The 19,728-nt window shown below is 42.9% G+C and overlaps 1 protein-coding gene across 13 annotated transcripts in view; it reads right to left on the minus strand.

The window, feature by feature from the left end:
- Positions 1 to 235: 235 nt before the first annotated feature.
- KAT6B (lysine acetyltransferase 6B) overlaps positions 236 to 19,728 on the minus strand; it is a 208,060-nt gene continuing 188,567 nt past the window's right edge. For all 13 annotated transcript variants that reach the window (XM_054522425.2, XM_063727605.1, XM_054522431.2 and 10 more), the window contains 5 exons: positions 11,761 to 11,992; positions 11,289 to 11,448; positions 10,325 to 10,693; positions 7,290 to 7,581; positions 236 to 4,035 (listed from right to left, as the gene is read on the minus strand). In XM_054522425.2, coding sequence (XP_054378400.2) covers positions 1,484 to 4,035; positions 7,290 to 7,581; positions 10,325 to 10,693; positions 11,289 to 11,448; positions 11,761 to 11,992 — 3,605 coding nt within the window. In that variant the 3' untranslated portion in view covers positions 236 to 1,483. The remainder of the gene's footprint in view (positions 4,036 to 7,289; positions 7,582 to 10,324; positions 10,694 to 11,288; positions 11,449 to 11,760; positions 11,993 to 19,728) is intronic.

Raw genomic sequence — 19,728 nt, forward strand, 5'->3', positions numbered from 1 at the left:
ATTATAAATTAATTTATTAAATAGGTATTTGGTATATGTGATGGTTTTATTAGATATTACTCTTATTTATTGCCAACCCCTCCCCCAAAGTCAAAACAAATCAGAAAATCCCATAACTCCAATTTACACTAAATAATTTATTTTCCCAAAATGTGTATGTGTTCTGAGGCGTGACACATGATACAGTTCCATTGGTCATTCTCTATCAATCATAATATGACAGGACACAAGAGGCTAAAAATGGCTCATCATAATTTATTTTATGTTAAAATGTACAGCTTTTTTTTGTTTGTTTTTTGTTTTTTTGAAGTGACTGACTAAAAAGAGAACAGATAAATACAAGAGTGTCGCTGGATCCTATTTTATACAAGGATTACGCCTCTCCTGCTTGGCCCTTACTGTCACCCTGTACAGGTACAAAGGCTACAAAAAAGGAAGCAATATAAACAGACACAAATAACTTTTTTGCTTTTTTACATGCGATTTGTAAGCTTAGTTTGAGCTATTCACAAGCTACTTTTCTATTTTTCCTTAAAAAATAACTCCAATATTTTATAAAGATAGAAAAATCTACAGATGGAATGAAAATGTAAAGTTAGAGGCATTTCCATAAAATAGCAACTTTACACCAAATTCACTATTTTTTTTTAAATCCTGCCAAGTATTTGGACATACATGAAATGTTTCAAAACCTGACAGATAAACACTGAGATATGCTTCATTCAATAAACAGAAGTCTGCATTTATAAAACAGAAAGCTGCCTTTTTTCCCCAAAGAAATCTGTCACCAAAATGGAAAAGGGTCTCAACTTTACACCAAACATTTAGCAATAAAACCCTTTTGACTAACCAAATGGGAATAGCTTTTATAGCTCTTTACAGTTTTATAATTAACAAAAATATAGTTTTTTTTAAAACCCTCAAATTAGGGCACCCTAATCAAGGCAAAAAACTTAAGAAATGGCTTACTGTTAGCACAACACTTGTACAGTACTACAAAATGCACTGTCACTAACAAAGACATTAGCGGCATGCTGAAGTGTCACCTTAAACAAAATATACAATAACTGAAATGCTAAAGGCATTTACATGGAGTGGACAGGGAAGGGAAAAAAAAAAAAGCTCTAGGTTCAATATTAAAACAGATAATTTGGGGGGGCTTGATATCCACATTGTTTAACAGAAGCAGGCACAACAAGTGGCTGCCTCCAAATTGTAGTCCAAAGAGAGGCCTTCCTTTGCAGAGAATTTTATATAAAAGTAACAGAAATGAAGGTACCAAAAAAAAAAGGAAAAAAAGAAAAACAACTTGTATAAGGCTTTCTGCTGCATACAGCTTTTTTTTTTTTTTTAAATAAATGGTGCCAACAAATGTTTTTGCATTCACACCAATTGCTGGTTTTGAAATCGTACTCTTCAAAGGTATTTGTGCAGATCAATCCAATAGTGATGCCCCGTAGGTTTTGTGGACTGCCCACGTTGTCTACCTTCTCATGTAGGAGCCATTGAGAGACTGTTTGGACATGCCTGTGTTCATGTAGCCGTGATGTCCGGGGGCTGTGTACATCATGTTACCGTGGGGTGGGGTCTGCATTGGCTGCTGGGCATATGGCTGGGTGCCCATCATGCCCATCTGCATCTGCATAGGGTATTGGGGCGTTTGATTCATATAGCCATGATTGCTGTGGTAGCCACTGTTCATCATTGGCTGGGACATGCTGTACCCATTCATGGCGTTGAGAGTGTTCATGTTCATGTTCACGGAGTTGACATTGTAGGCTGGGGCTGGCATCAGGTTCACACTCATGTTCATGCCTCTTTGCATCGTTAAAGTCCGTGCAGGACCCTGCATGGCTACAGTCTGGGAGCGCCCATAGATTTGTGACTGATGGGTGGCAGCGGCTGGTGACAGAGACGCTGACTTGGTTCTCATGGAGACGTGGCCCTTGCTGGCAATCTGGGTTTGCAGTCTTTGGCTGTGAGAGATGCCAATATTTGATGCAGCCATGTTCCGTTGCAAAAGAGGCGGCGGCAGATTCATTGGAGGAGGAGTCAGGTTGGGGGGTGGGGTCATGGTAGCTTGTGCTTGGGGTCCCCCAGGGACGGAGTGTGGAGACTGAGAAAGCTGAACAAGCCCTGTGTTACTTAATGGTGTGGACAAAGAGGCACTGTTTGCATAGGAAGTCACAGCAGCGGAATGGCTGTAAGGCAATGAATGATCAATAAGTGTATTAGTTAACTGCTGCAGTTTGGCAAGGCTGAAGGTGGCTGACGGCTGTGGGTAATGCCCAGCCCCAAAATCACTCTGACCCATTCGCTCGTATAAGCCAATGTTGGCGTTGCCCGTCTCGGGGATTTCAGCCAGCTGCATGGGTGGGGTGAAGTTAGCAGCCATGCTGCACTGAGCCAGCTGCTGGCTGCTGCTCGGAGGCCTCTCCACCACACAGCCTTGAGGAGACTTGACGCTGCAGGTCGGAGGGGAGCTGATGCTGGTTTGCTGCAGCATGCTGCAGCTCCCGCTGATGTTGGACATCTGCTGGGTGACAGCACAGCTGCTCTGTGTCAGACTGCTGGAGGTGAGGTTGCTATAGGAGCAGCTGTTCTGTGAAGAGCCGTTTCCACAGATGCTGCCTCCCATAGTAGAATCGTAGCTGCTTGGGTTTTCGTAGTTCTCAGTTGTGCTCTCGATACTGCCCAGGTCACTAAATCCACTGTCTACGACTTGCTGTGAATGATCTGAAACTGATGGGACATCCATCATGGGACTGGTTTCCATGTTCTGCAGAGATGGCACTGAGATGGCACTTTGATCTGGGCTGATTTGGGCATAGCTGTTTTCCAGAGCAGGGACACTTGGGCTGTTGACAGAACGTACGGACTGGCCAGGATGGGAGTGGACAGATGAAACCGGGCTACTGTGGTCCGACTGTTGGCAATCGTCGAGCGTGGTGGCAATCTGTGGACTTTGGTCTGCACGGGTGTAGTTCTGTAGGCTTCTACAGGCCTCTTGAGTCTCGGCACAATCCTGAAAGGTGTCGTCCTGTTCGCTGCTCTCCTGGGTCAAAGACTGAACTGCCTGGACGGTCTCAGAGTCGATTTCCATGGTTGCTGGGTTTCCCTCTTTGAACTCTGTATCGACTTCTTTGCTGTTCTTTTGGTCCTGCTTCTGTGCCTGTTCTCCTGGGGGTGGCTCCTCGTCAGATTCGGGTACAGCTTCAGGGTCCCCAGCAAGCTCCTTGGGCTCACTGTTACAAGAAGCTGTCAGGTCGACACCACAGTCCATTAAGACCTCTGGGTTCGAGTGACCAGGCTGCACATTAAGGTCTAAAAAAGCCTCCTGGTTTTCCAGTACTTCTTTGAAGCTTTCTCTGGGCAGCTCTTCCTTCTCCACTTCAGCAGACTCCATGTGGCTGTCATCCTCGTCATCCGCATCATGGTCCTCGTTATGAGACGGCTCTTCATCCTCTTCCTCCTCCTCTTCGTGATCATCCAAACGTGCAGAGTCTTCTTTTTCCGTGGAGATTTCTGGTTCCTCTTTTTCTTGGCTTTTAGCACCATCTGGATCTTTTTCCACATTTCCTCCTTCTTCTTCTTCTTCTTCCCCTTCCTCTTCTTCCTCTTCCTCCTCCTCCTCCTCTTCCTCTTCCTCAGGTTTGATGAGATCATCTTCTGGTTTTTCACCTGGTGATGTGTTTGGACTTACAGGGGCACATGTTTCTTCCCTTCTGTTTTCTTCTTGAGGCAGCAGGGCTTCCCCAGTTTCCTTGACCTCCTCTTCAATCCTGATGGGACTGGGGCTGGTTTTTCCTTCTGAAGTCTCCTTCTGTTCTTCCACTGTTACCTGCTCATCAGGCTCCATGGGTGTTTCTGGCGGGGTGTACAAATTCAGTTTAAATCCGGTCTTCCTCTCTTTGTTTTGCCTCCACTTAGATAGACCTCGCTTTGTTCCTTTTGGCCACACTTGTTTGCACTTTAGAGGTTCGGGATTGTCTTTACTGCCTTCTTTCAAGTTACTTGAATCATCATTCATATTGTCTTAGTGAAGAGACAAAAAGGGGAAGGAAGAAAAACAGTCTTAGAAAGCATAACCATGGGCAACTTGAATTCATTCCTCTAAATTAATTAGCAAACACTGCTTTCAATTTGGCATGTTAAGAGTTGATGGTAAAGACATAATCAAGGCTAATGTGTAATAATATTGTGGTATAAACCAAGTAAATAATCTAGGCCTGGGAAAGTAACATATTGGGAACACATGGATATAGGCAATGCTAATGTGCTTATTTGAGTTTAATGAACAAGACATTCTCTGATACAAAAGCCTAGAGTTCCACAGTGTAAAAAAAAAATCAATTTGAACATTTACAAATTAGGAAATATAGGGGAAAGGAATTAATGCTAGCTTATATACAAATCATTACGGTCCTGGAAAAATGACTAGAAGCCTTAACTCTCATATCTACCTAGAGAAAGTAAACCTCTGTTTGTGGACATTTATAGGATGTAAATGATCTTGGAGGACATGATTTATTTACTTTGATTTGAATGTTCTCTCTGGCATAAAAATAAGCTGTGTACCTCTGAAACAAATCAGTAAATAACTAAATACCCAAAACAAATGCATTTGTAATCATCATTTTTAGGATCATCATTTTTGCATGATACAAACTACAATGTAATTACTAGCAAATTCCTGAACATTTAAAATACAGGTATTCTTTTTAACACTAATTCTGTCCACACTGAATTCTAGATCAGTATGTTGCTGATGTAAGGTTTGCATATTAAAGACACTTAGAAACAAACCATAATTGTGAAGTTCATTTCAGTTCAGGTGAGCTTTTTACTGAACCTATATGCACATGTTAATATAAATGTAAATATGTGCATATTTATATAAGCAGATGAATAGCTATATACATATTAATAAATATATATTAATAAATATATGCATGAAGCAGCCAAGTATTCTTAAGATCTTTAGATTACACCAATCTTCTAGAATCAGTGGTCAATTTAAAGGAAAAGCTTTATATAGAACAATAGTCTTATTAGAAACTCTATTTTGGAGAATAAAAATAAGATCTCACAATCATCATAAAACAGATATCCCTTCTGCCAGAAGACAGTGAGTTCTAGTCCAATTGGTGGATAGCAGAGTAAGCATTGGCTGATTTAGGTAATAAAAGGATGACAGATAAACTTACCTGCAAGTATTACATTCAAACCGACCAGCTGAAAAGAACACATATGTGATGTAGAATGGTTCCTTGAGAAGTGCCGAGTACCATGCCCGAGTTAAGAGTCATCTCAGGACATTTCTATTCACAATGGCAGGTAATAGCCATGCCAGTGCCCCCGGATTCCACATTCTTTTTATTTTTGAGACGGAGTCTTGCTCTGTTGCCCAGGCTGGAGTGCAGTGGCATGATCTCGGCTCACTGCAACCTCTGTGTCCCAGGTTCAAGCGATTCCCCTGCCTCAGCCTCCCAAGTAGCTGGGACTTACAGGCATGCATCACCACGCCCGGCTAATTTTTTTGTACTTTTGGTAGAGATGGGGTTTCACCATGTTGGCCAGGCTGGTCTTGAACTCCTGACCTCAGGTGATCTGCCTGCCTTGGCTGCCCAAAGTGCTGGGATTACAGGCATGAGCCACCATGCCTGGCTGGATTCTGCATTCTTATTCTACATGCTACTGGACCTACCAGCTTTTGTTGGAACACCTCCCAAAATCAGAAGATGAGTTTTCTGACAATTATTTTTAAGAAAGAAGGACATCCTGAAAGGAATCAGGCATAATATGAGAAGACAGCCAAGAAGGGGAAATAAAGCTCATTCTCACACACAAAATGATCGCTCACTGCAGTTTGTTGTTATTTGTTTAAAAAAAAAACAAAACCCAAAGAATAAGGCTTGGTTTCTTTATACCCAGGGTAAGAAGTCATTCCTTCAGCAAAATACTGTATGCAGGAACAGCATTTCTGTGAACTAAGAAAATCAAGAAGATGCTTGCATATATTCTTAAAACTGTGGCTTTTCAAAAGCTAGAGTGATCCTGTGGTTCCCAGGGAAATGAGATGGCCTGTTCCCCAGATTAGAGTAAAGTTCTGAATAGAGTCATCTCAGCCAGGGAATACAGTATACCATAAACCCTCATGATTCAGCTGGGAGCACACGTTCTCAACCTGACAGGCAAGGATGGGTGCTTTTAAAGACGATTCACTGGTGTTCAGTATATTTTTTAGAGGATGGGGTAGAGGTGTCCCTGTCAACTTAAAAGGAAAGTCAGTTTACTGATTTCTATGTTATGCAATATTATCAAAGCTAATATTCATGTGTGGGTAAGTTTAGATGGTTCTGTTTTTTTGAGAAAGGGTCTCATTCTGTCACCCAGGCTGGAGTGCAGTGGCACGATCATGGCTCACCCTGAGCTCAGGTGATCCTCCCACCTCAGCCTCCCAAGTAGCTGGGACCATAGGCGCACACCACCACTCCTGACTAATTTTTGTATCTTTTGTGGAGATGGGGTTTTGCCATGTTGCTCAGGCTGGTCTCAAACTCCTGGGCTCAAGTGATCCAACTGCCTCAGTCTCCAAAAGTGCTGAGATTACAGGTGCACACCACTACATCTGATTAATTTTTGTATTTTTTGTAGAGAAGGGGCTTTGCCATGTTGCCTAGGTTGGTCTCAAAGTCCTGGGCTCAATCGATCCACCTGCCTCAGCCTCCCAAAGTGCTGGGATTACAGGTGTAAGCCATCACGCCCAGCTTAGTTTAGATGAATCTTTATAGTAGTATATACTACGACACTACTGATTATAAGATGTACTATTGATTTACTAATATTTGTTTTCCAGGAAAAAAGAAATGATTCCATTCAATGCTCACATTGATAATAATATATACCTTGATTTCAGAAATAACTAAATGTGAAAAAAAAAAAAGTACATATTAGAATCAAAGAAATGTAATGTGTTTCTTACCAACAGACTTCAAAGTTTTTGGGGATAAGCCAATTTCTGGTAAGTAAGATGAACCCACCTAGAGGAATGTTCTGGCCTTAGAAGTTGTTTAACATAAAATCCAATTCCAGGAAGAAGGGAGAGAAGCTTGTAAGGATGGGAAAGGGCAGATGGGCACTTGCTCCAGGTGCATCAGCAGCACTTCCCAGGTGCCTCAGCAGCACTTCCCAGGTGCCTCTGGGCATCATGCCAGAGGCCTGCTCTTTGTCACCCAGTCAGATACAGACATTCTCAAGGGTGAGGTTTTTATCATTCCTCTACTTACTTCTACAAGGGTCAGCATTCTTGAAGCAATGATTGTCTTTTCCTTCCTCTTCCTCTGTTTGTCTTTTCTTCCCAGGCTGATGTTGGAATGCTTTTCTCAGGACTGGCTTCCTGCCATCTTCCTCCACTTCAATCTCACAGGTAGGCTCCAGCTGTGGCATTGGCCTCTCTTCATCTGAGTTGTCGAAGGGCTCATTCAGTACTTCTGTCGTCTCTGAAATGGTCTCTGTTGTTACACTGCTGTTGATCCTCCTGCGTTTACGACCCCTTTTCTTCTTTAGTACAAAAGGCCTCTGAAATTAATTCCAAACATAACACATAACAGCTCATGAGAAATTAAATGGTTGAGTCGATATGCAGTAGACATGTACTGAACGCGTGTCTGAGAATCTTACACGTAGAGACTTCTGTAATGCCTTTGTACTTAACCTTCCATTTGATGTCTAACATCCCTCTCAGGCTCCAACTACACAGGCAAGTGTTTTCCAAATAAAACAGTTGTTTACTCAAGCAGATGCTTTGAGAGGGAACATCCTAGCAGCTTGACTAGAGATTTTAAAAACTAAGCTTTGCTTTTCTAGCATATATTTTTCCAGTGGTACTTGCTGGCTTCAATATTCCTCACATCACAGACATTTAAGGTCATCACAGACATTAAGGTCATCATCAACTCTAATGTCTTTATAAATGGTGCCGTAATTAACTAGCCACTGGGTTAACCCATTTAATACTTGATAACTCTTGAAGGAGCACCCACTATGTGGACAGCACTGGGAAATATGATACAAGACCAACCTACTTTTTCTCATTCCATAGGACTTCAGGGCTATGAAAAGGAAAGGAAAGGTACTTGAAGAAAGGATTACTGTTTAAAATGTTAACAAAGTCAAGTATTGGTGGCTGCTGAGATGTGAACAACTGATAACCTGGCAAAATATTTTAATAGAAGGCATCTAAAAATGTTAAAGACATGCCAGATGTCTTATTTGTATGATATAAAAATATTTTTTTCTTTTATTTTTCTTTTTTGTAGAGACAGGGCTTTGCCACGTTGCCTAGGCTGGTCTCGAACTCCTGAGCTCTAGTGGTCCACCCGCCTTGGCCCCCCAGGATGCTGAGATTATAGGCGTGAGCCACCGCACCTGGCCTAAAAATATTTTTTCTGTTTGCGCTAAAGGTTGGCACAAATGACTCTCCATAATTGTAATTATAAAATATTTTTCCCCCAGCAAAAAAGTTTTTAATGACACAAAATTCAAATAGAGGAATAGCAGGTAGATTTGCTGCTAAGATGTAATTGTTGCCCTCCAAATTATTGAAAATACACTGCAAAGAAGGGTTCAATAGGCTTGGTTAAAAGCTAACCTTCAGGTAAACTGTATTCAATAATAATTATTATTATTTTAAAAATATTTATTTATTTTTTATAGAGACAGAGTCTTGCTTTGTTGCCCAGGCTGGTCTTGAACTCCTGAGCTCAAATGATCCTCCTGCCTCAGCTTCCCAAAGTGTGGGGATTATAGGCGTGAGCCACTGTGTCTGGCCTCCAAGAATTCTTGTGTCTTACTTTTGTTAACGCTCTGAATGCTCACTGAAGCACACACGTAGCCAGTTAATCATATTCTATAATTTAACATTTACGGTTATTATTCCCCCCAGTCTGCCTGCCCTCTTTAATCCACGAGAATTTTCCCTAATATGAGGGAAGCCAAGCTAGAGAACTGGTTTTCTTCAGGTTGAGTCCAGTTCAGATCATGCCTTGGATGATTCTGGTTTTTGATAGTTTTAGAACAAGTTTCTTTTATTATATACACAACACATGAATACACACTCCTCCTAAGAAATGGAAACATTATTCTTAAGCCTGAAGTCTACTTTGTGAGATGCTCCTTTCTACCACCTCCCCATGGAGACCCTTCCAGAAGACTGCCAGGCCTAGAAGAGCGCTGAGCTGCGAGTTAGAACAGCAGGTTCCCTAACAGATGCCACATCAGATGGCCTTGGGGCAGAGCCTTAGCTTGTATTGTGATATCTCTATCAGTCTTGGCTCTCCTCTATGTCCCAGATAGATACTGAAGACAAAGATATCAGATCTGGGTGAACAGTTACCTAAAAACAAAGTCAATTCTTTACTTTCCGTACCATTGGAGATGATATGGTCTATCTAGAGACACCACTGGGCTACTAAGATCTGAGGAGATTCAGTAATGCGCATTCGGCCACAAATGCAAAATATCACCATCAAAATTCAGGGCCTAAAATGCTTTCTAACAATTCTGTGCCAAGAACAAGAGAAAGAAACAGCATGAAGAGCACTGGGCTTGGAGTCTTTTTGTTTTGTTTTGAGACAGAGTTTCGCTCTTGTTGCCCAGGCTGGAGTGCAATGGTGCGATCTCGGCTTACTGCAACCTCTGCCTCCCTGGGTTCTCCTGCCTCAGCCTCCCGAGTAGCTGGGATTACAGGCGCGTGCTACCATGTCTGGCTAATTTTTTGTATTTTTAGCAGAGACGGGATTTCACCACGTTAGCCAGGCTGGTCTTGAACTCCTGACCTCAGGTGATCTGCCCACCTCGGCCTCCCAAAGTGCTGGGATTACAGGCGTGAGCCACTGCGCCCAACCCAGGCTTAGAGTCTTGAGAGCACGCATTTGGTTCTGCTTCCATCTCTAATGAGTCATATGACCTTAGAGAAGTCTCCTGGCCTCTAGGTCTTGGAGGGTGGTTTAAGTGCTCTCTGGGGCCCCTTTCTGTTCCCATAAACCTCAGTTACTCTACTGCAGACCAGCAGGTGACAGAAACTATTAGACTAGGAGGCTGGCCTGTCCCTGGTTTCCTGTCACAGCACTAACAAACCTCAAAAGTAAACATAATCATGACTGTGAGATAAACGATTATGATATATGATCAGCGGGACTGGGTACACATAAACTACGACTAAAGAACAGAGAGTGAAACAAATACTAATAGACAGAATGTCTGCAATGACAAATAAGATTTGATTGAAGGCGACTCACAGAAAATCTAAACAGACACCTACCTTTCTCTTTATGGCAACTGACTGTGGTTTCGTCAATCTTGGGGGAGAGCTTTGAATATTTTCTTCTTCTTCTTCTTCTTCTTCTTCTTCTTCTTCTTCCTCCTCTTCTTCCTCCTCTTCATCCTCTTCCTCTTCCTCCTCCTCCTCTTCCTCCTCCTCCTCGTCCTCCTCCTCCTCTTCTTCACTGCTCTCTTTAGACAGCTCCAGCAGCTGCCCTCGCTCGCCTGTGACTGGCCGGCTCTCCGGGGAATGCAAATATTTATTTTTCGATTGTACTTTTGCAGGTGATTGCCTACTGTTAGCTCTAGTTGACAGGATTTCTTGTTCCTCCTTCTCCCAGCAGCTAGCTTGTTCCATTAGCCGCTCAGCCTAAGTGGGGAGGGTAAAAATGGTGGCCAGTGAGAGGGCAGTTACACAGCCAGAGCCTCTGAGGATCAATGGCAAAGTATCTCTAAGTCAGTTCTGATCAGGACAGCCAGCCAGCCAAGCACATTCCAGCTGCATCATCTCAGGAACCTTTTGCATCAGTTAGGATAACAAATCAAAGAAGATTGGGTTTCATGGGATATTTAGCAGTATTAATGATGCAGCGAATTGATTTGAGTCCTTTATCACTACATTACATGCTCACTGGCATGGAGCACTTTAAGCAAGTTCATAAACACAAAGAATCGATTGACACTGCAGCCTTGGAGCTCAGCACCGAATTTGATCTGATTACATGCTCTCAGTAGTGAAAAATGCTGCTTTGTAATCAATGATAAATGTTTCATTTTTCGTACTCAATTCAATAAAATTATCATGTCTTACCATGCAACCTCAGTTAGGATAAATTAGTGCCATATCATTTCACATGCTATCTCTACATAACCAAGCTTTTGACAACGATCTTAATGACTTTCTTAGCTTAAGAATGCTACAAGATTGAAGTTACACAACTTAGGATGATAAAGACAATCATTACCTCTTTCTCAGCTTCTCGCTCTTCTTCAGACACTGCAGCATTAGAAATTAAAATTGGGGTCCACCTCAGACTGTCTGGATCAAGTTCATTGGCTCTGGAACAGGTTTTCAGCTTTTCCATGTGGCTCAATATCAACTTTTCCCGTCTAATGATGACAAATCTGTAATGTGATAAGGCAGAACAAGATGTAATCACAAGCTGAAATTTCACTTCAGCTTCACATACGGACATACGCTAGCACTAACGTTATCTGCATTAGGAAAAATCAGAAAGCACCTCAATGAGAGGGTACAGAACACTGGAATCCAACCAGCAAAAAAGTGTCATTTCATGTGTTATTTTTAGGAGAAAAGGTTTGATAATACTGTTAGGGAACCTCAATCTTTAACTGGAATGAATGCACCTATCTCCAGGGACCCTTTCTGGTGTGGGATGCCTGAGCCACGGAGCTGCCCAGGGTTCCAGGACTCACCTGCCATCTCTCTTGTCGATCATGTGGAGGTGCTGTAGAGTGGTGGCAATGTCATGTGGGCACATGCCCGTCGCTCTGCTAATTGCCTTGATGCTGATGTGCCTCTCATGGTGGTGGTAGAGATACTCCAAGATGACGCTCTTCCAATATGCCAGGTAGGAGAGACGGCCCAGATCGGAGAGAGGCTTTTCAGGAGAACCTGCTTGGCCTTCTCTTCTAGAAAGCAAATAGCCTAGGGCAGAAAAAATAAATGGGCATTCCTCACTGTGGCATTCCCAGAACTTAGAACAGGAGCCACTAGAAATAATATGAGTAGTGACAAGGTAAAAACATCACAACAGAGAAGTGCGTTCGCTTTAGGCATGTAGCCTCTTCCCAGTTATAGTGATTTGATCTCCGTGAAGTTTGTGCTCCTGAATGTTTGACAGTGGCACTCTAAGTCAATTCACGCAGCTAGAAGCAGCATTCCAAACACATATTGTGGCATATTTAACAAAGACTAAAAGCTATGGTTGAAGACATTACTCCTGCTAAGTCTCAACATCTAAGTCTCCCACAGCTTTAGATTCTTTCAAAAACGAAATGTCAGGCCCTTACTCAGAAATCCTGTCGAGGGACCACCCCCAACATTAATGGGCAAGTTGTTTTCCACAGGAAGGACCTAATGACCCTTTGACAGCTGGGTCTTAATAAAAAGAGAAGGACCTCTGTTGACTCAGAGTCTATATTGCTTGTTACATTTAACTAGCAGGTTGATCTGAAGCTTTGTTTTAGGACTAATAAAAGAATGTCTTTCAAGTCAACTGCTGCAACTCCCATCAGCTCCACTAGCTCTATTTTCACCTTTTTCATAGAAATTAATTTACAATCCAATCCCAGAACATTGCTCCTACAAATTAAGACAAAACAAAACAAACTCCTTAAAACAACCTATTGCATGTATGCTCAGAAAATCCCCGAGCATCTTAAGCTTTTGAACGCATTTTACAGCATTACTGTGAAGGTTCCTTGGCAAAGGAACTTTAAAAATGAAAAAAAAAAAAAGAAACCAGCCCTTTAAATCCACTTGAAGGTAATGAATGAAAGCTGGCGGCTGTCTCGGTAATTAAGAGCCACTTATGGAGTAGAAAAGAAATGCTATAAGCTAATGATGTCTACCTTGCTCTAATTATCTATTTCAACAGCCTCACCTTCATGAACTTCCTAAGTTTAAACAAACATCAACCACATACGGTAGGTGGCAGCAATGACAAAATCATACTGCTCCATAAACCACCCAAATCTTCAGCATTTTTCTTCTTTATCTACATTTCCAAAATGGCTGCATTCTCAAGAATTTTCTCAATTTTAGGGTTATTTTTTGTTAAAGAAGAAATCAATGCCTCTGATGCATTTTCCTGTGTCTCAAAATCACTGCAAATACAGTAATGCAGAAATATAAAACAAGAATCCAGCCTGAACCCTCGAAGGGTATAATCACAGCATTTTGCATTTTGATGGCTTTAATCTCAATGCCATTATGAAGAATAGGCATAAATTTAACTTCAGGTTTTGCTAAGGTCTTTTGACTTATTTGTCTCTTTAACCCATGTTTAAGTGCAAAGTATTTCACTGAATGCAAACAAGCACCGCAACATTTTACAGTGAAACCACTGTCTACATGTAATTTGGCAGCAGACTGGGGCTTTCAATAGCAGTGTGTCAGGAATGCTAACACAGTGATGGCCACTGTGCCGAAGCCAGCCCATATTGTGTCCTGTCAACACGAAGAAGAGCTCTCTATGTCTCTGTGTTGCCAGAGTACGAAGGGAGCCCACACCTCAGAATACAGAAAATTGGCACATCCGTCACCTGCCTCCAAAGTGCTTGGCACATGCTGAGAAATGTACCCAGGAGGGTGGGGGGTCCCAGCTTTGTACTCCTGGGGGGTGAGAACCATAGAGACGTGGATATAGAACCATCCCCTTTTGTCCATGAGATCCCACAATTAAAAGTCCCCTGCAGTGAGTGTGAAAGTCCCCAGGTCCTCTACTGGTGCTTATTTGAATCCAGCAGTCAAGGACAGAAAGCCCCATTCCTCTCAGCTTTGCTGAAAGAATTCTGTACAACCAAAGTGTTCATACCAAGGTGGTATGTGCCCCCCCATACCTTATGTCCCCCACTATGATGGGCCAACTTACCCAGAAGCACATGTGTTCCTTTGTTCTGTCTCCCCGCTACAGTCCCTAATCTGGAAGGCAGCAGCAGCCAGCATCAGAAAACCCACGCTTTCCGCAGCTGTTCGTGCTTTCACACCCTGAAGTGGTGCACACACACCCTGTCAGGGCCTGAGCCTAAATGGGTTAGGCCACTCAAACTAGCAGGCAACTTGGGGTCCATGGGCAGCATTTAGGCATAAACCTTTTAGCACCTGCTACTCCTACCATGTTAAGTGGCTGTCTCCTGGGACACTCCCTTGGACATAGACTTCAGGCTATGACTGATAGTCACGGAAGAGTCCTGGGGAGGTGGCAGCAGGGTGATCAGCCCTGATGGGCGTGGGTACACTGAAAGCCCAGTGGTCTTTTTCAGCAAACACCCTTGCACTGTGCTTGCAAAGGCCAGGAGAAAGCAGGGAGTGGCCAACACCTGCCAGGAGGCCATGCTTCCCTGGGTGCTGGAAAGAAGACAACTGCAAACCCAAGCTCCAGCCACAGCACAGCAGGTGGGTGTGCAGGGATGATGTGCACCAACACTGCAGACTGCACTGTGCTTGCAAAGGCCAGGAGAAAGCAGGGAGTGGCCAACACCTGCCAGGAGGCCATGCTTCCCTGGGTGCTGGAAAGAAGACAACTGCAAACCCAAGCTCCAGCCACAGCACAGCAGGTGGGTGTGCAGGGATGATGTGCACCAACACTGCAGACTGCACAAGGCCACTATCCGAAGGGACCCCTGCATGGCTTGCAGTGGGTTTTTCCCTCTCCTCTCTGACTCATGAGACCCTCAAGGAACTAATAATAGCAGGAACTGGCACTTATGCCAGGAGCCATTTGGAAGTCCACAAAGTCTACTCATGTAAGAGAAAACAATCCATCAAAATGATCAAAATGAACAAAGATACATTTCTGATTCCTTACTAGTTAAATGAACTCACTTGTAATATGTTAAACTGTACAGCTTAGAAGAAAGTGTGTGTCATGTCCACTCCACTAGCGCGCCTGGCGGATGTAGGACAGAATTCCATTTGAACCAGTGGCAGCACTTCCTCTCAGAAGGCTGCAGCTGGTGGCACTTCACTACTCTGACCCTCATAACATGCGACGTTTTAAAAAAGGAATTTCTTGCCACCTTTTGTTTCTTTCTACTTTTTTTTTTTGAGACAGAGGCTTGCTCTGTCGCCCAGGCTGGAGTGCAATGGCGCGATTTGGGCTCGATGCAACCTCCGCTTCCCAGGCTCAAGCGATTCTCCTGCCTCAGCTTCCTGAGTAGTTGGGATTACAGGCGCTGGTGGCCATGCCTGGCTAATTTTTGCATTTTTAGTACAGACAGGGTTTCACCATGTTGCCCAGGCTGCTCTCGAACTTCTGACCTCAGTCCCTCAAGTGTTGGGATTACAGGCGTGAGCCACTGCACTCGGCCTCTATTTTTTCCTAGGCTCTTCACAACATAATTATGATATAGTCCATTGAAAGAAAAATTTTTGGTAAGAACATTTTACTTATTGAGTAATCATAGAGATGTGGTGGTTTAAGTTACAGCTCTTAAATTTAACTTACCAAAAAGATTCCAAATAATTGATCTAAGATGCAGGGAAATAAAAAACACTTATCTTGGCTGGGCACGGTAGCTCACGCGTATAATCCCAGCACTTTGGGAGGCTGAGGCGGGTGGATCACCTGAGGTCAGGAGTTCGAGACCAGCCTGACCAACATGGAGAAACCCCAACTCTACTAAAAACACAAAATTAGCCGGGCATGGTGGCGTGCGCCTGTAATCCCAGCTACTCAGGAGGCTGAGGCAGGAGAATCACTTGAATCCGGGAGGCAGAGGTTGCAGTGAGCCGAGATCATGCCATTGCACTCCAGCCTGGGCAACAAGAGTGAAACTCCTGTGTCTCCAAAAAAAAACCAAAAAAAACCCAAAAAACAAAAAGGCACTTAAAACAAGAGTGAAACTCCATCTCAAAAAAAAAAAAGCACTTATCTTAGAAGCTGGTGTATTATCCTGAAGCATCTGAAACAAGTACAATACACCAATACACCCCTGGTGAATAGATTCCCATGGTGCTCTAACACTTCTCCTTAACTTGGGATACTTTCAATCAGAAAACCTCAGCTCTCCCTGGAGAAACCTGGCTGTTTCAGATGGAAAACAAAGTGATGTTTGGAGGACAAATTCCAGTAGTTGCAGTATAATTAATCGCTGGTGAAATTATTCCCTTGAACTTGTCTGTGAGCCAGAGGTGCTGGCGAACAGCACTTACTCTGTGAGTGGGAGCCTTGTAATTGAAAACGGGGTAGCCCATAAACCCCTCATCCACATCAACTATCTTGATCGTAGCAAAAGCTGGCTTCCTCTTTTGCTTTACTGGAAGTACTTATCCTGGGGAAGGTGACATCTGAGTTTCAGTATACAGGCCACATAATCAATTCAAAGGATTGTCAAGAAGTCTGCTTAAAGGGAAAGGAAGAACAATGCGATTTCTGTCTATAAAAAGTAAGCATTTCTAAGCTGTACTGCATGGAACAGAGGTGTGCCTCACCTCTGTTAAGGCTGAACTACTTGCAGTAAAAGAATCAAATCTCATGTTAACTAGCCCTGAGTTTGAAATGGTTAACTCTCTCCCAGCAGGAGAAAATAGAAGTGGTAGAGAGTTATCTCACGTAGACAGATCTATTAGGATAAGGAAGGAACTATCTAGACAAGGTCAAGATATGTTTTTGCAGACCCAAATTCCCAAATTAAATTTAATTCCCAGCATAATAACTGTAATGTTAACGCTCATTGAAAATGAAAATTCCTTCCCTTTAAACTAGGGGTATTCAAGAGTGTAAATGGACCATAGTAGAATAATGTTCTCAGGCAAGGGCATGGATAGGGACAGGGATCTCCCCCGACAGGGGCAGACACCCTCACCCCTGCACACCTCCATCTTCCACTACCTGGAACCAAACCAAACCATATGAACCTCCTCAAACACCAAAGTGTAAACTTTGGCAAGCTACTCACTCCCAACTTCCATCTCTCTGGATTATGTGAGTTTGGGGTCACCAGCTGCTTTTAGGGGATGATAATCTTTGAGGATTACATACTTTTCATCAGACACCTGTTTAGCTCAGCAAATCCTGCTGAAAGGTCTGTATCGGTTGACGGCACTGGGTTTGCAAGCCTGGGAACAGACACCAGGCCAGGGATTTATGGCAGCTTTTGAGCACAGGAAATCTGATGACTCTAACCAAGTTATCTCATGCTTGGAGATGGCAATTCACTGGTTTGTACGCTCATCTGTTCCTCGTTTCTGGTGCAGAGCAGCACTGTGACCAAGTGGATGAATGGCATGTTATCAGTTTAAATAATGACAAATGAACCTGACAGGCTATTTATATCTCCTCATTTAAATTTTGTGGTGATTTTGCAATTAGTGCAGAAGGATGCTGAACCTTAGTTCTCACATCATTTTAAGAGAACAGCTGTGCTCTAAATGACCTGTGACCTGCCTGATATCTTACTGCTTTCCACTTATTAAAAGATACAGGTGCCTCCTTGGCAAAGATGGAAATTTTGAATTTTTCATATATTTTACATTTTAAGAGATTGGTGTTGAAACTGTGGAAGTTTAAGACCTCTCTCCCCTAAGTCCTATGGGCATGACATAATTATATAAGAACTTGAATAAATGCTGTTTATCAAGATCTCAGTGTGGAGACCTGTGGCATCAACATCACCTGAGAACTTGCTAGAACTTTAAATTCTCAGAACCTATCTCAGACCTGCTGAATCAGGATCTTTGGTGGGGAGAGGCAGAGCCCAGCATCTGTGCTTTCAGAAGTCCCCCAAGTGATTCTGATGTACCCGAGTTTGAAAACCACCGCTAGAACCCTGCTCTGAAGCTGCTGGCTTTGCTGAGGGTGTGGCCACTTAAGAAACAGTAGGACTGATGAATCTCAAATAGGTGAGACCTCACTCAGCTCCTTGGATGCAAGATAATTGGAGAATGGACTCGCCAAAGCCCCACCAGACTGAAATTTGGCTAGAGGTCACTGAGTTGCCAAATCGCTTTGTGCAGATGTTCTACACCTCTGCTTCTCAACTTCCATTGTGCAGACAAACTAGTTCTGGTTAACAGCATGGACTCCGGTTCAGTAGGTCTGGGGTGGGGCTTGAGATTCTGCACGTCTAACAACTTCCTGTGCCATGGACCACACTTGAATAGCAATGGTTTATACTTTAAATCGGTGATTTTCAAATGCTTTGGTCTCAGCACTCAGAGAGCTTTTGCTTTTAAGGGCTCTATCTATTAATTTTACTGAAAAATTTGACAAATATTTATTAATTCATCTAAAAGATAACAATAAACCCATTATGTAACATTTTTTTAAATTAAAAAAAATCCTATACTTTCTAAAATATAAATAAAATTTATAGTGAAAAGAGTGGCATTATTTTACATGTTTTGCAAATCTCTTTAACTTCTGGCTTCAGAGAAGCCAGTTAGCTTCTCTCTTTCTCTCTTTATTTTGTTCTTTCTTTTTCTTTTTCAAGAAGACAGGGTCTCCCTAAGTTGCCCAGGCTGGTCTCAAACTCTCAGGCTCAAGCAATCCTCCCACCTCAGCCTCCCAAAGTGCTGGGATTACAGGCGTGAGCCACCGCACCCGGCTTGCTAGATTTTCATAGATTGCTTTGGTATTGAATCTGCTGTGATATCACATTCTGGTCATGACATTCTGGAAAACTCCTCTGTATACTCATGAGAAAATGAAAGTAAAAAGAGTATCTTAGTACTACTTGGAAAATAATTATGACCTTGTAGACTCCCTGAACCATACTTTGAGACCATGTGCATTAAACAAAGATGAGAGTTTTTTAAAGTTGGGCAACAGGGCACCTGTATTTTAAAACAATATGTCATATATTGCATACAATACGACAGATCGTGAGAGGCTCTATGGGTGGGTGGACAGCATAGGCTCTGGAGCCAGACTACCCAGAATGGAATCTGGGGTCCACCGTGTACCAGTTGGGTGACCTCGGGGATTTTATTTAACCTCTTTGTGCTTCAGATCCCTCATCCATAAGGTGTGAATAATAACTGTACCTAACTCTTACAGTTCTGGTAAGGATTGAGTTAATATGAAGCATGCAGAACAGTGCTTGACACATCACAGTAATCCTAATAAGTGTTAGCTATGATTATTATTCAACATATTGAATGAATCAAGCCTCAAGGTGATCATTTGGGTACCTAACATCCTTAAGATAGGGGAAAGAAATAAAATTTGGACAGAAGGGAAACAACAGAGACAGACTGCTCTATAGAATCAGATTGAGAAAAGCTAACTTTCTTTTCCTACTTTGCCTGAGGAACCTAAAAACCATTACATGGACTCAGACAGAAGCTCTCCTCTCATCCCACCCTTCCTTCCTCTCCCCTCCCCCCAGCTAACCACCCAGATATCAATTGAATTAAAGAAAGAGGCCATGAAAAAAAACTCTGCCTCAGGAGTGATCTTAAGAAATGGCAACAAAGTTCCCAGCAAACACAGTTCTGTGCCCCCAAATTCCCTTTGGCCACTTAGTCCTTAACTTCAAGGACTACCCTTAGGAAACAGCAAGCCCATCCAACCACAGAAACAATGACTGCTTAGGGCTTCAGCAGAGCCCAGGGACAGTCCCAAGACAGATGAAAGACTCAAATATTCAACAAGACTCAAGTGTGTCTCTGGGAAAATGGCCTGACCCAGTGAAACCCTGAGCATGGAGACAGCATGT

Source organism: Pongo abelii, chromosome 8 (assembly GCF_028885655.2).
Source record: "Pongo abelii isolate AG06213 chromosome 8, NHGRI_mPonAbe1-v2.0_pri, whole genome shotgun sequence".
NCBI lineage: Eukaryota > Metazoa > Chordata > Mammalia > Primates > Hominidae > Pongo > Pongo abelii.